Raw genomic sequence first — 15,132 nt, forward strand, 5'->3', positions numbered from 1 at the left:
AAATTACATAGTTGGGAGACAGTTTGGTGGCTCAATGGATTGAAAGCTAGGCCTAGAGATGGGAGGTCCTAGGTTCAAATTTGACCTACCTATGTGACCATGGGCAAGCCACTTAACTTTTATTGCCTAGCCCTTACTGCTATTCTGCCTTGGAATGAACATACAGTATTGATTCTAAGGCAGAAGGTAAGGGTTATAACATTTAAAAAAAAAAAGAAAAGAAAAGAAACTATCTGGTTGATGACCATATACTTAACCCAAATTTTATAATAAGGTACTATAAACAAAAAATTCAAACTTTTCCCCTGGTATCATGGGTAGGCCAAAAAATTTTACACAGACATTCCAGATTGCAGAGGAATCAGTGCCCCTAAAACTTTGAGATATGGAAGGGATATCTGTAAATTATACTTTCAAAAGTTTTTACTACTTATTAATAATTTTGTTGAGTGAGATATTACCATCTGGAAAGGTACTAGCTAATAAAAAAGATAAAATTTAGGGAAGCCAAAAAAAAATTCTAGCAAAACAGGGCTATTCTCTATTCCTAGGACACACCATGAATTTTACCACAACAGCATTCAAGAACTCAAATAATTCCCCAATGAACATGATAATTATCATCAAGTATTTGAAGGGCTAACACAGAAAAGAGAGACTATCTCACCAAAAATATATATAAATGGCACAGAAGAAATGGTTTGGGTAGAAGTAGTAGAAAGGCAAACAGCTTTTAAAGAAAAATTCTCCAACTATTAAAACAAACCAAAAAATGGAACAAGTGGCCTCAGATATGGTTAGTTTCCTCTTAATAGAGGTCCTCAAAAACATGCCTAACCCAATAGATTTTTAAATTTTTTTTAATATTTTTTAGAAAAGTTAACATGGTTATATGATTCATGCTCTTACTCCCCCCCCTGCCCCCATAGCCGATGCGCATTTCCACTGGTTTTAACATGTGTCATTGATCAAGACCTATTTTCCATATTATTGATAGTTACATTGGTGTGGTAGTTTCCGTTCTACATCCCCAATCATGTCCACCTCAACCCATGTGTTCAAGAAACCCAATATATTTTAAGCTTCATGAAGTAAGGAATTTCTTCATGCTTTTCTTTGTGTTCCTTAAATACAACAGAGTACATAATGCATAGCAGGCACTTAATAAAAACTTGCTGATTCATTCAAATTAGAAAAACACATTTAAGAAATGTAAGAAGAGATTATTGGACTTTGAAGTCCCCTCCAGCTCTTTCTCTCCCTCATTTCAGGAGTCAATGAATTTCTATCCATTCTGTAAAGTGCTTACATGGCATTTCTTATAACACTTCTCATACCCGTTCCCCCAAATCTCAACCTTTTATAAGATCAGGGACAATGTACTAAACTCTGAATTTCCTAAATTGTCCAGGATAGGATAGGGTTCTGCACATAGTAGGAATTTAATAACCTGTTCACTGATTAGAATGTCTTTATCTCTTAAAAAAAAAGATATATCTTTCCTATAGGCCAATGTTCATTAACATTCTTCTATAATCTAAAAATACTCAAATATTAATCTGCCACTTGACCTTAAAAGCGATTACATTTTATGAAAGAAAAAACAGTAGTTCTGTAAGTCAAGAGAGGTGAATTCAAGTCCTATTTCCTACTACTAACTGTAAGAATCTAGGCAATTCATTGGAATTTCTGGGTCCTAGTTTATTCATTTTCATAATAAGGAGGCAGGACTTAGATTTTTAAATTGCTTCATATTTCTACAAGATTTTGAGGGAATATTCAAGTAATTTTATACCACTGGAATCAAACTCTCATACAAGGAGACAGAAATTTTACTGAAAGAATTATGTCAACACCAATATATTAGTGGTAAAGAGATGAGAAATTTTTTTACAAACTAGTAATTATGTATTGATGCTAGTTAAGTCTTAAATATATTTGGAGTCACAAAAATCTTCTAAAAATGTAAAACTCACCAACATTTTAAATATATCAAAAATATATTTTACGTTAGTAAAACATCTGGAAAATTCAATATTTCTAATATCCTTAAGGCCATAATGAATCAGACCTATATCTCTTCCTACTTATTTTTTTGTTAATGGAATTCTATATATAATGCAAAATACTGCTTTACAATATATGGATTGTAATGAATTATATAGACATATATCAAATTTTTAATCCATTCTTACCTGTCCTTCTCGTGAAAATTTAAATGGTGGTTTGTGTTTAATTACACTTGTTGCAAGTCGTAAGAGTCCTGTAAGCCCATCATCTTCCACATTACCATCCTGATGATCAAGTATTTCCCTGCTACAATATATAAATAAAAAGCTCGGGCAATTATACTTTTTATCATACCTTTTGATGAATTAAGACTTACGACATCACATCAAATCATACCTTCTAATACAGTCAGCCAGATGTCTTGCCAAAGCATCTAAGTCCAGTAATGTTGTCTTAGTTTGAAGAAAAAACAAAGCATGAACAAAAAACAAAGTTACATATTTTTTCCAGAGTAGTTTCTAAGTTTATATTAAAAAAATATTAAGTTGGTAAAAAATAGGAGTCACTTTTATTGAATCTTTATTCTAGGTGAAACCAACTAATCAAAAGTTTTTTGGTGAAAAGAGCTCTGCCCCAGGCCCTCTTCTACAGCTATACTATTTCACCTGGTGATGCCTTTGTCTCTCATGGATTCAATTTACATCTCTATGCTGATAATTCTAAAATCTATTTAGTCCTAACCATTCTCCTAACTAGCTTCAGGTTTATGTTTTTAGATGCCTATTGAAAATTTTTACCTATATTTAGCATAGACCACTTTAAACTCAGCAGGAATAATAATGCATTTATATAGCAAATACTATGTGCCACGCATTGTGCTGAGTGATATTAAAAAATATCATCTCATGTGATAACCACAATAATAGCAGAAGATAGATACTATTATTATGCCCATTTTATAGATAAATAAACTGAGTCAGACAGAAATTTAGTTACTGGTACAGGGTCATAGCTAGTAAGTATCTAAGGTCACATCTAGTCTCAGGTCTACCTGATTTTAGACATAGTACCTCTTATGTACTGCACTACTATCACATCTAATATAAAATATAAAATCACCTGGCATCTAGTATCCTTCACCACCCTTCTAATTTTCCAGTCTTCTAACACCTTAATCTCCTCTAAAAACTCTGTGTGATCCAATGAAATAGGGTTCTTTGCTATTCTTCAAACAATATAATCCATCTGCTCACTGCATATTGCAAGCCTGGACCTCCCTCTCTTAGGATCTTCATTTTCTCAAGCTTTGCTAAAGTCCTAGTGAAAATCCCACACCTTCTACAAGAAGGCCTTCCTTGTCTTCCTCAATGCCAGTGTCTAATGATTCATTATAACTCAATTTCTGTTCTATATACCTTGTTTGGAATTAAATGTTTGCATTTTGCCTCTCCCAATAGATTATGAATTCCTGGAAAGCATGGACTTTTAATTTATTTATTTTGCCTTTCTTTGGACTTACCTGGAATATAAAAAGCATTTAACAAATGCTTGCTGTTTTGACTCACTAAAGCAGGAGTATTTAATCTTTTTTTTTGTCATGACAGTCTAGTAAGTCTGGTAAAGTGTATAACCTCCTCAGAAAAATATTTTTAATGCACAAAATGCATAGAATTACCTAGGAAACCAATTATAACGAAAGTTATCAAAAGACTGAAAAAGTCCAAAATTTATGGATTCTCTGAAATCTATAAGCAGATTCTTGGGGTCTCTTTTGAATCTCAGTAAGAATCCATGATCAAAAGAAGCCTGTTACTTCTCCCAGCGTATTTTATATAATCTGAATCTGTTTAATATACAATATACAAAATGTTAAGAAAACTTTTTATGGAAGATTTTTCTTTATAAAATTTTTATTAGACTAGGTCATATATAGTTTGAACCCTTTAATTCTTGTTTAACAAAATGGTTAGTTATCAAATTCTGGAATCTCCTACTTAATTAAAAATATAAATTATTTATTATTTTGGGAAAAATGAAACCAGAAATTACTAAGGATAGAAGCATTTTTAAGGCAAATCTAGAGTTTAAGTACCAAATGAATAATTTGTTTCAACTGTTACTCATATCCTTGTTTACGGATAATAAGTAAAATTCTCTTACATCTAAAAAGTATGAACACTTTTTAAATATAATCAAGAACTGCTACAACCATTAAGAACATGCAAATATTACCAACCATCCTGAGTTTAAAAAAAAACTCTCAGATAATGAAGACTATGATTCCTCATGTTAATATTTACAAAATTACAATGAGAAAAAAACATCCACAGGGGAAAGGATCACTTAGTAACACATCAATGTGAAATTAGTTTTACCTACCTGACTGGCATCTTTTACATGTATGTTGTCAATTAATTTACATAATAACCAAAAATATTCTTTACATCCAGGTATTAGTACTGGCTCTTCTTCATAATCTTCAATCTATGAAATAATATTTATTTAAATTTATGCTCCCCAAAAGGTGCCAAAAAAACTCAGAAACTTATCAATATGCTTAAAAAACAATTGTTATAAAGACTTTAAAATGGGGGGGGGGGAGAAGGGGGAGCTTTTAAATTTCCTTAAGATCAGGAGAAAATTAAAATCAACAAAAATCTCAAACTTATTGCATCATTTCTATTAATAATAGAAATAAATGAAGCAATTTCTTTCCTAAGGGTCTGTACCCACCTGTTATGATTTTTATATTGTTTGATGTTATAGTTCCTATAAAGTATATAGAAAAGACAGAAGAGTTTGTAATTTTCCACAGTTCTGACCCTATATTAATCCTGTGTCAAGCAGTTAATGCTTGAAGTTACTAACAGGACAAAATTATTGGCTGACTGCAGGAGTTTATGAGTTATTATTCTTCTACAGCCTCATATAGCCAATTCAAACCCTCTCCACCCATTTCTGGTCCCAATAGAGAAACTCCCATTATCTGAGCCTCACCCTAGCCTAGTTTCAATAAATGACCCATCTCAACTGGGCCTGATCAGGAATGCTCCCTCCCACATTTGGCACCACTCAACTGTTCTCCCACAAGCCCATTTCCAGGCATATAACTTCTGTACTTGAAGCTCATCTTTGAGTGTGTTCTCTTCCCCTTTCTGCTGGGTAAGTTTCTTGCATCCACAGGAATTAAGCTCTGTCATGTAGTATGTCTGTGCATGTGTTTTACTTCTGTCTGCTTGCTATACAGCATAATAATAAAGATTCTTTTTTTGTACTAGCGTTCAGTGTACCAGTTTCCTGTAAATTTCTAAAATTAGAAGTTTGTTTTAAATTAAAAGGTGAGGTCAAATAAAACACTGCTACACTGGTAGTTCAAGGGGGAATCTCTCACCATTACAAAGTTTATAAACCAATTTGGGGAGAAAATACACTAAAGGAAATATGAGAAAGCCCTAAAACATGAGATATTTAATCAACCACAAAAGTTTAGAGAAGAGATCCGAGATCCCTGGGGCATATCTACATAGCTGCTACATTTTACTTTGTCTTCATCCAGCTCACAACCACTAACCCAAGGCTGTCCTGTCCTCTTTTCTTCTCCTTCTATACTATCTTGTTTCATGATCTCTTCTGTTCCTATGGGTTCAATGATTACCTCTATGCAGACAACATCCAAATCTAAATATCCAGCCTATCATTTTTTTTCCTGAGCCCTAGTCTTGTACCACTAACTACTTTTTAGCATTTCAAATTCACTATGTCCAAAAGAGAAATTATCATACCTGCAAACTCTCCTCTCTTCTCAATTTTTCCACTATTGCCAAAGGCAACCCATTCTCCTTCACTTAAATGCCAAGATGATTTCTGACCCTGTCACCTCCCTATTCAAATAATTTCAGTGGCTACCTATTATTTAAAGAATAAAATATAAAATACCCTGTTTGGAATGTGAAGACCTTTACAGCTTTATTCCTTTTCTAGCTTTTTTATCTTTTCATATTCATTCTCTGATTGGGCTACAAGGGGCTTCTTCCTATTCCTGCGATGCAAAACTCTGCATACCTCTTCACTGGCATTCTATCATGCCTGCAGTGCTCTTTTCTTCACTTCTACCTCTTGGCTTCTCTGGATTCCTTCAAAATTCAACTCAAATTCCACTGAATGCAAGAGGCATTTCCAGATCCTTCTTCGCACAGCTAGCACTTCTCTTCTGATGTTAACTTCCACATTATATGTATCTTGTACATATGCAGTGTTTCCTCATTAGAACATTAGCTCCATGAGGGCAAAGAGAAGGTTTTTGTCTTTCTTTTTATCTCTAGCATGTATAACATTGCCTGACACATAGGAAGGGCTTGGAAGACAGTCATCCAATAAGTACTTATGAGCCAGTCACAACAAAAAGGCCTGGGGATACAAGGAATGGAAAAAGACAGCCCCTGCCTTCAAGGACCTCATGATTCTAGGAAGAGAACAAGTAAACAAATATGTACAAATAAGCTACATATAGGAAAAATAGGAAATAATTAGCAGAAAGAAGGTACTAGAATGGAAAGATGTTGGGAAATGCTTGACAACTGACTATAGAATTTTGGGCCTGTTTTTTCAATTGAAAATGAATTTTAAAATGTGATTTCTTACTTAATAATTAGGCAGTTAATTAGTTAAATGAAAAAGAAATACTTTAAAACTTCTTGGTCAAAAGATGTGAGCACAAAAAACTGTGAATTATTTAAACTTAATTGCTAGGTTACCATAGGATATTCATAATGTTAAATACAAAATCTCCCTTTTTTATCTGGTACTTTGAATGTTTACATCTTTACCATTTTTACTTACTCTAAAACTACAAATTAATTTGTCCATGATATCTAGTTGCACCTATCATATAGGGCAAATGAAAATTAAAGATTATCTTTAAAAGTGGAAAAAATAAACTTAAAAAATAAAAATGTTTTAAGTTTCTATGCTTGATATGGGCATCATACTGATTTAGTATATCTATACCTAAAACAGAAAAGGTACACAACATGAAAGTGTTCTGGTTAGGGACTTGTTCTGCATTTATTCAATATATTCTGAATTCTAATTCAGAATTCCTTTTTCTTATTTTTCAAACAGTGTGGTGGTTTCATTTTAGCCACCTTACACTGTGAATATTCTTATTTTCTCTCTATGAAAATTAAATGATGTCACAAGTCATATAATTAAGTTAGAGATGTAAAAATTAAGTTTGAGATACTTGGGAGAAAAGGCATTTTAAATTTGAAATTGAAATAACAATATTCTACCTATATGCAAATATGCACATGCACATCCATATCCACACATGCCATCTCACCTTAATAGGCTTTAAAGCCTGAGCATCAGGAAGAAATTTCAGTAATGTTGAGGCAGCAAGTAATAGAAAAGACCTATTAATTGAATCCCCACCATCTAGTCCAGATAAAGATAACTTGTATAAACCATTACAAGATTCATGCCGAACAGCAGTCTAAAACAAAAGATAAGTTTCAATGGAAATTTGGGAGTTAATACGATAAATTATTCTCATCATCAATACTTTAACCAAATATTTATGATTTTTTTTAGTAAAAAAGATTATATTCATATAAGATGATATGGTTTATGATCTAGGAGTTAAGTAACTATATATATTTATTCATAGAAATACAAACTAAATATAAAAAAATGAATTCCTAAAATTCTCAATTTTAGGTGAAAAGAATTAAGTGGAACAGATAAAGTTCTTAATTCACCTAAAGGATAAGAAGTTAAAAAACAGAATCACAGTATTTTAGAGCTATAAGGGAACCAAGAGTTCCAAAAAGACTCACAGATCCTTAGGTGTAATTTGTTTAAAATGCACAAAGCTAGTAATTGGCATACTTTTACTTATACATTCATTCAATAACTAAGCGTGTACCATTCTATGTGCTGGAGATGAGGATGGCAAGTGATAAAAAGACAATTAAGAAATGTTTTCTGTACTGATACTAAAAATCATAAAAGAAGTGTGTATATTTGAAAGCATTATATTAGTAATAAGCAATATTATTTGATATATTATATATTTATGATACATAATAATATTTAATAATAATTAGTAATAAAAACTACAAAGCCCAATGTAGGTATTTTTAGTAAATGAAATGAAACTAATAAATTAAAATTAAGTAATTATTAATACTTGTGAAATAATGAATGAAGAATTAAATTATTATCAAGTAAATGTAATAATTTCGTAAATTTTTGTATTTTAAACAAATATGTAGAATATGGTAAAGCCAAAAACAATTTGTGGCACAACAACAATTTTCTCTCATTTTTCTTACCTCAGGAATAAGAAGAGTAAGTTTCCTTAGCCAATCTTGTAAATGATCACTGTCAGCAAGGCTAGATTTTACTAAGGAACAGCAATGAGCCCAACTGACTAAGAGCCACATTGAATAATGTGTAACTAAAAGAAAAGAAAAAAGTGATGATCATTTAATTAAGGAGATGATATCAAGAATATCATTTTACCCTTAAATTGTAATCTGTTAATTATAAATGAACTTTGTAGTATACTTACCTTCATGTCTTGACCTATGATCAGACTGAGCTTTCAAAACTCTGCATGGGGGGAAAATAAGTATTTAACATATATTTACATATGTGTATGCTTTTTGCATGTTACACACATTATATACATACATATATAAATAAAAATGCTGCAAAAAACCATAAGTTTTAGCCAATTCCTATCAACAATTAACACAAGATAAATAAAAGATAAGTCAAATCTAATTACAAAAAATTCCAAAGGGAAGTTAAAATTCTTTTTTTTATACTGGAACTTTGTTTATTAAATAATTACTTCAAATTGGAATTTAGGAAAATTTCCTGTTATATAAAAATCTTATTTTGCTATTTTTGAATATAATGTTTGAGGGTTTTTTTGGGAAAAAATCAAACTTTCCCTCTCATTTAAGATTTGATGTCATTTAATCTATGTTTATAGCAGACACTTTCAGGTCTGAAGCAATTACAGAAAAATAAATCATTGTTTCCTGCCAGTTCCAGATTCTAAAAAGTTTGTTTTCTTTTAAAATATTCAAATGAACAACACTATTGGGTTTTCCCAATGACTGGTTTATTTAATGTAAACCAATCTAAATATGTAAATAGGGCAGTTGAGTGTTTGTATGTATGTAGGTGTTTTTGTTTTTTCTTTTTTTAAACCCTTACCTTCTGTCTCGGCGTCAATACTGTGTATTGGCTCCAAGGCAGAAGAGTGGCAAGGGTAGGCAATGGGGGGTCAAGTGACTTGCCCAGGGTCACACAGCTGGGAAGTGTCTGAGGCCAGATTTGAACCTAGGACCTCTCGTCTCTAGGCCTGACTCTCAATCCACTGAGCAACCCAGCTGCCCCTGTAGGTGTTTTTATTAAAGAATTTAGGAATTTTCATTAAAGAGATCTCATTTAAGAAAAGAAGAGAGTAGGGCAGGTTAAAAATAATTTTTTATATATAAAATGCACTAAAATGTTCATTATTTACAAAACACATGGAACATTAGTATTGTTGACACAAATGGAATATACTGAATGTGAATTAAATAAGGCCCCACTAATCAATGTATAATCAGGAAGTAAAAATAACCTATAAGTATATCACATTTGTATGCAAAACATTCACTAAAAATACTATAAAAGTTGTTTGAACATAATGGTCTGATATCAACCAGATAATAGCTGAATGAAACTTATTTACATAATTACACTTCTTATTCAATATGATGGTTAAGAAAACAGCCTATGTTAGTTCTGCATAGGATCAAGGTATTTACAAATATTTCTTATTGATCAAATCCCAACCTCACATATGCTGTATCAATAATAATTGAAAATTTGGAATTGATGGAATTTGAATTTTTAAAAAATTAAATCACTTTCTATTTCCTCATCCACATAAACAAAAAAGATTTTATACCTAGGTGCCAAGTTATCATAAGTATAAGCAACAGACATAAGCCGCTGAATCAAACAGGTTCCTTGGACAAGAACAAGAAATACCTGTTTGAAAGAAATGAGAAAAAAATGAACATTTGTAATTACTGACATAGATAAATATTAAAACCATATTTTTACTTTATAATTAAAAACTACTAACATATTTAGATTAATAATTTCTCTAATAAAATATTTTCCCTCAATAGTGTGAGAAATAATTTGATCTTTACCCTATTTGAGTACACATACCCTGCCTATCCTAAATCAATGATTTCATCCACCATGCCAATTCCTTTTTTGCTTTTTTAAACTGGTACCTTCTACCTCAGTATGAATTCTAAGACATAAGAGCAGTAAAGGGTAGACAAATGGGGCTAAGTGACTTGCCCAGAGTCACATAGCTAGGAATTATCTGAGACCAAATTTGAACTTGGGTCTCTTGATTCCAGGTTTGGAGTATGTGATTCCATAAAGGAAATGATTATTTCTTATTTATTAACAGATACTAATATATACCTACTCAATTAAAGATAATTGAATAATCACAATACATAATATAATTAGGAGTAGTTGGATTAGATTAAATAGATTCTTTTTTTCTTAGACTTTAGCCTATAGATTCTTTCTTATAATAGACATTAAACTTGTAAGAATATGTACTTGCCTGACCACAAAAATGTCCTAACCAGAGGACCTCCATGCATTTGGACAGATGAGTGTCATCATGGACAAGGAAGACATTTGATCCTCTACCATGGAAGCATCTGAATACTTGGTGATATTCTAATGGAGTGACAATTCCCTACAAAATGTCCCCTAGTTATTGAAGGGCTCTGTAGGCCAACATTTGGGTAGAATTCTGACTACTCTGTAATTAACATAAGGGGAATAATTGTATGCCCATTACCCCAACAGTCAAGAGTAAAAATCCACCCAGTTTATTAATCTGGGATATACTAGCTCTTTACTCTGAGAACCCCAATGTAGCTAAGGGACTACTAATGAGATTTTGCATTTTGTGCTGCACCATCTTAACACTCTGGGACTTAATGGTTATATAAAATTTGTATTTTGAAACATGGAGGGGTCTTAAATCATATGGAATATCTGGGATTCTATTTCTTGAAGGAGAATTTATGTCCCTTTGATTAATGGCCATTGGCTGGGAACTCTGCCTCAGTTGTTTTACTTGAGATTAACACATTTCTAGTGTTAATTAAATACATTGAATAAAAGAAGTAAAATAGGCTGTGTTTGTGGAAAAAACAATGGCTTTGGACTTGTAAGACTAGTACTTCAAATTTTGTCATTATGCCACTTAACCTCATTGATTCCAAAAGGAATCCACTTTACAATGAAGAGATTGGACTAGATAACCAATCTAACACAGAAATAAAAATTAATTAAATATAATAAGTGAAATCTGGGTTTTCCTGTATTATGTCAAGATGAGGTCACCAGAATGTATCTCTAATATTTATGTTTTTCAGAGAATTTTTGAGACTACAAAACTCATACTTTAAAGATAAGGAAAAGTGATCCTCAGATAAATTTAAGTTTTATTCCAATATGGCAGAACTAGTAAGATGACAGAGCCAGAATGAAAATTCATTTATTCTCCTGATTCTTGACATTTTCCATTACCCTCAAAGCTTTCCTTTCATACCTCTCAGATATTTTAAAAGAGTCTAGTAATTAACATCTCAATTTTCAATAAACAAGTTTCTTCATAATTTTTAAGTAGAAGACAAATTGTCAAGAAATTGATAAAACAAAATAAGAATGGCTTATTGAGGAAAAAAATGGCTTATATGAAGAAAAACAATTTTAAATATCAATACTGAAAATCTTATGGATATGGCATTAGTTTTTCTGTAAAATTTTCCAAATAAGGCTAGACTTAACTTGCCTATTTGTATTTTAAAAAAGATTTTCCAATGTATAAATACAAAATTAACTTCTTTACCAAACTTTAAATCACATCTTTCTCTAAAAGATATCATTTCAGAAAATTGAGACTATTTTTATCCAATTAGAGATTTTTTTTCCTCTTACAGAACTGGAATGAAAATTTAGAATTGGTAATAAAGATTTTTAATTCTTTGACCTGACCTCCTCATAATAGTTTAAAGTATTAACAAAAGTCTTAACAATGAGCCCAATCTCTTTATTAAAAACATTTGGAAACAGTAATTAATTATATTAAAGGTAGAAGCCAAAGAATGAATCAGCACATATTCTACATAATGAATAAAGAACAACAACCAGGCAGGTGTGAAGGATAACTAATGGATAGACTGTGAGATCCACTGTAGTCATATAATAACAATAAACCTAAAGGTAGGTACTATGCAAATTGGGTGCAAACCCTGTGGAAGATTTATATGAGAACATGGATAGCATGTCATATAGAAAGTATGAATGGATTGATGATTCTGAACACCACTTGAAGTCCTTCTATCAGTAAGAACATATATCACATTTAATTATAAAAATCAAAATTGTTGGGTTTCCATTGCTAAGTGTGGGTTTCTGAACAAATTATGAATGAGAAGTGACTTAAAATGAATAGGGGAAAAAAAATTTAATTCCTTCAATAAGGAACTTTAAAAATATATTACTATCAGTAATATATTTAGTGAAGCAATAAATAAAATAATACTAAACATTTACATGCATTTCAATAAAATGAAGAAAAACTAAATGATCTATATTATTTCTTAAAACAATAGATATGAATTACTCATTTTCCAATCATGAAAGAAATGTACAAATTGGACAGTACTTTCTAAAATTAATTTGCCTGGGAACTAACTGAAATAGAGGGCTTTAAACCAGATTTTTAAAATTTTAAAAATAGTAAAAAATGTATTATTCCCTTATTCTGGAATACAAATTAGAATTTTTTTTCAGGTTTAAAAATTGCCACTTCTAGTCTATTAAATTTGTACTTGCATTTTTACTGAAATATAAATAGGGGATGTTGAGAGCAAAAGAGAGAAACATGGTCTGTCAGTATAATCTGTGAATCCCATCAGATCCAGCTATAGTTTACAAGATCTCTGTAGCTGATGGTTGTAACCACTCTATCACTTCAATTTAAAAGAAAAGGGGGATTTACGTGGGAGGTCAATAAGAGAAATAGTCTCAAATAGATAAAAATATGAGACTCCTCTTTTGACTTCTTTTCTGATCCACACCTTTCCTTAATGAAAAGCTTTAAGCTCCTAACAATCCAGCTGTTAAGAGGCTAACATTCTCTCCTTTGGTCAGAAATACAACTGTTTTTGTTTCAAAAAGTAGTTCAGACACTCAAGGTCATAAATTCCTCCAGCAGGGGCATAAAGTTAGAATTTGAAGATAACCTATCCTACATCTTACCTCTGTTAATCTGGGAATATGAAGACCCTTGGTATGATCTCCAGCCACCTTTCTTGATTTCCCAGGCCAAGTTCTTTTCCTGTGGCTTTCTGCTACACCAGACCAGGCAAAGACATCATGATAAGCTAAATCCAAATCTGACGGATCTACTGCAAACTGGCATATTAACTTCAGCAAGCAAGCAAGACAATCTAGCTGCCACTGTGGATAAAAATTAAATATTATTTTCTATTTTCATTTAATAATGCCAAAATCTAAATAGAGATAAAGAGGATATAAACAAAAATTAAAAGCTAAAGATCTTCATTCCATAAACTACTTTTTATCAACAATAAAAAAAATAGACATCAACTCTTCTAAACCTTCCACAATCTCTCATAGATTGACCATAATTCAGCTAAATTTGCCTCTGAAAAGTCATCAATGATTACTTAATTGCCAAGTATGAGGGTTTCTTCTCTCAATTCTTATTTTTCTTGACCTTTCTGAAACATTTAATATTCCTGATCACCTTCTTCTAGATACTACTTCCTCACTAGGTCTTTTTTGTTTATGATCTCACCAGGTTCATCTGTTCAGGGCTCTTTCTTAAATCTCCTTTGATGGCTTTTCATTCACATCAGACATACTGAATAAGGGTTATCTCCCAAGGTGATATGACAGAACTTCTTCTCATCTGCCTCCATAGAATATCATTTGAGGATCTCATCATTTCCCACTGTCAGAATTATTTTCTTATGTATATAATTCTCATATCGATATATCTAGATCTAATCTCCCTTCTAAGCTACCTCATCACCAACAGACTTCTGGACATTTCTAATTGAAAATACAAAAACTGAAAGAGAATTTCTAATTGAAAGTACAAAAGCATTTAAATCTGGCCATGGACACTTCCTTGCTGTATGACCCTGGGCAAGCTACTTAACCTCAACTGCTTACCCTTTATGCCACTTTTCTGCCTTGGAACCAATGCTTGTATTGATTCTAAGACATAAGGTATGGGGGGTTAAAACAAAAAGAAAAAATATCTCAACATGTAAAAAACAGAAATTATTGTCTTTGTCCCTCAAACCAACCCCCTCTCCCCAAATTCCTATTATTGTCAAGAACACCACTATTCTTCCAGTTATCTAGGCTCACAACCTCCTATATATCCAAATCTATTCCTTTTGTTTCTATCTTTACAACATCCCTGATAGGTCTCCTATCTACTCAGACAACTACACTAGGACAAGCCTCACACTAGAACTAATATGGTAACTTTCTGTTTGGTCTCAAGTGCAGATATCTTGTAGGTATTTGCATGTTATCTTCCTCATTAGAATGTGAGATTTTCAAGGGTAGAAAAACTCTGTTTTTGCCTTTCTTTTTTTCACAGGATGTGGCACAGTGCCTAGTACATAAACACATAGGGTGCTTAATAATAAATAATGGTTGAATGATAACAAGATTCAGTTTATAATTATGAAGTTCTCATAAAAAATGCAAATGAAATAGCAGTAAAGATAACAATGTCTAAAGCATATAATCTACCAATCCTCAAATTTAGCTACAACAGGCAAAATGCTGATTAAAATGGCTTTCGTTACATGAAAAAAAAGTTGCAAAAGATTAAGGAAAATAAGATGTTTTTGATTAAAATAACCTAAAATGATTCAAAGCAATCCAGAATTATGTTTGGAAGATAATTTCACTAAAATCTCCCAGGACACACATGCATATTACACATTCAGTAAATCTTTGTCA

General features: G+C 31.8%; 1 protein-coding gene across 1 annotated transcript in view; it reads right to left on the minus strand.

The window, feature by feature from the left end:
* The window catches only part of USP34 (ubiquitin specific peptidase 34), a 362,663-nt gene that overhangs the window by 95,356 nt on the left and 252,175 nt on the right, over positions 1 to 15,132 (minus strand). Inside the window, exons 33-40 of the mRNA XM_044659479.1 lie at positions 13,384 to 13,584; positions 9,983 to 10,065; positions 8,585 to 8,625; positions 8,346 to 8,470; positions 7,352 to 7,504; positions 4,390 to 4,494; positions 2,407 to 2,462; positions 2,196 to 2,316 (exon numbers count right to left, since the gene is read on the minus strand). Coding sequence (XP_044515414.1) covers positions 2,196 to 2,316; positions 2,407 to 2,462; positions 4,390 to 4,494; positions 7,352 to 7,504; positions 8,346 to 8,470; positions 8,585 to 8,625; positions 9,983 to 10,065; positions 13,384 to 13,584 — 885 coding nt within the window. The remainder of the gene's footprint in view (positions 1 to 2,195; positions 2,317 to 2,406; positions 2,463 to 4,389; positions 4,495 to 7,351; positions 7,505 to 8,345; positions 8,471 to 8,584; positions 8,626 to 9,982; positions 10,066 to 13,383; positions 13,585 to 15,132) is intronic.

The sequence above is a fragment of the Gracilinanus agilis genome, chromosome 2 (assembly GCF_016433145.1).
Source record: "Gracilinanus agilis isolate LMUSP501 chromosome 2, AgileGrace, whole genome shotgun sequence".
NCBI lineage: Eukaryota > Metazoa > Chordata > Mammalia > Didelphimorphia > Didelphidae > Gracilinanus > Gracilinanus agilis.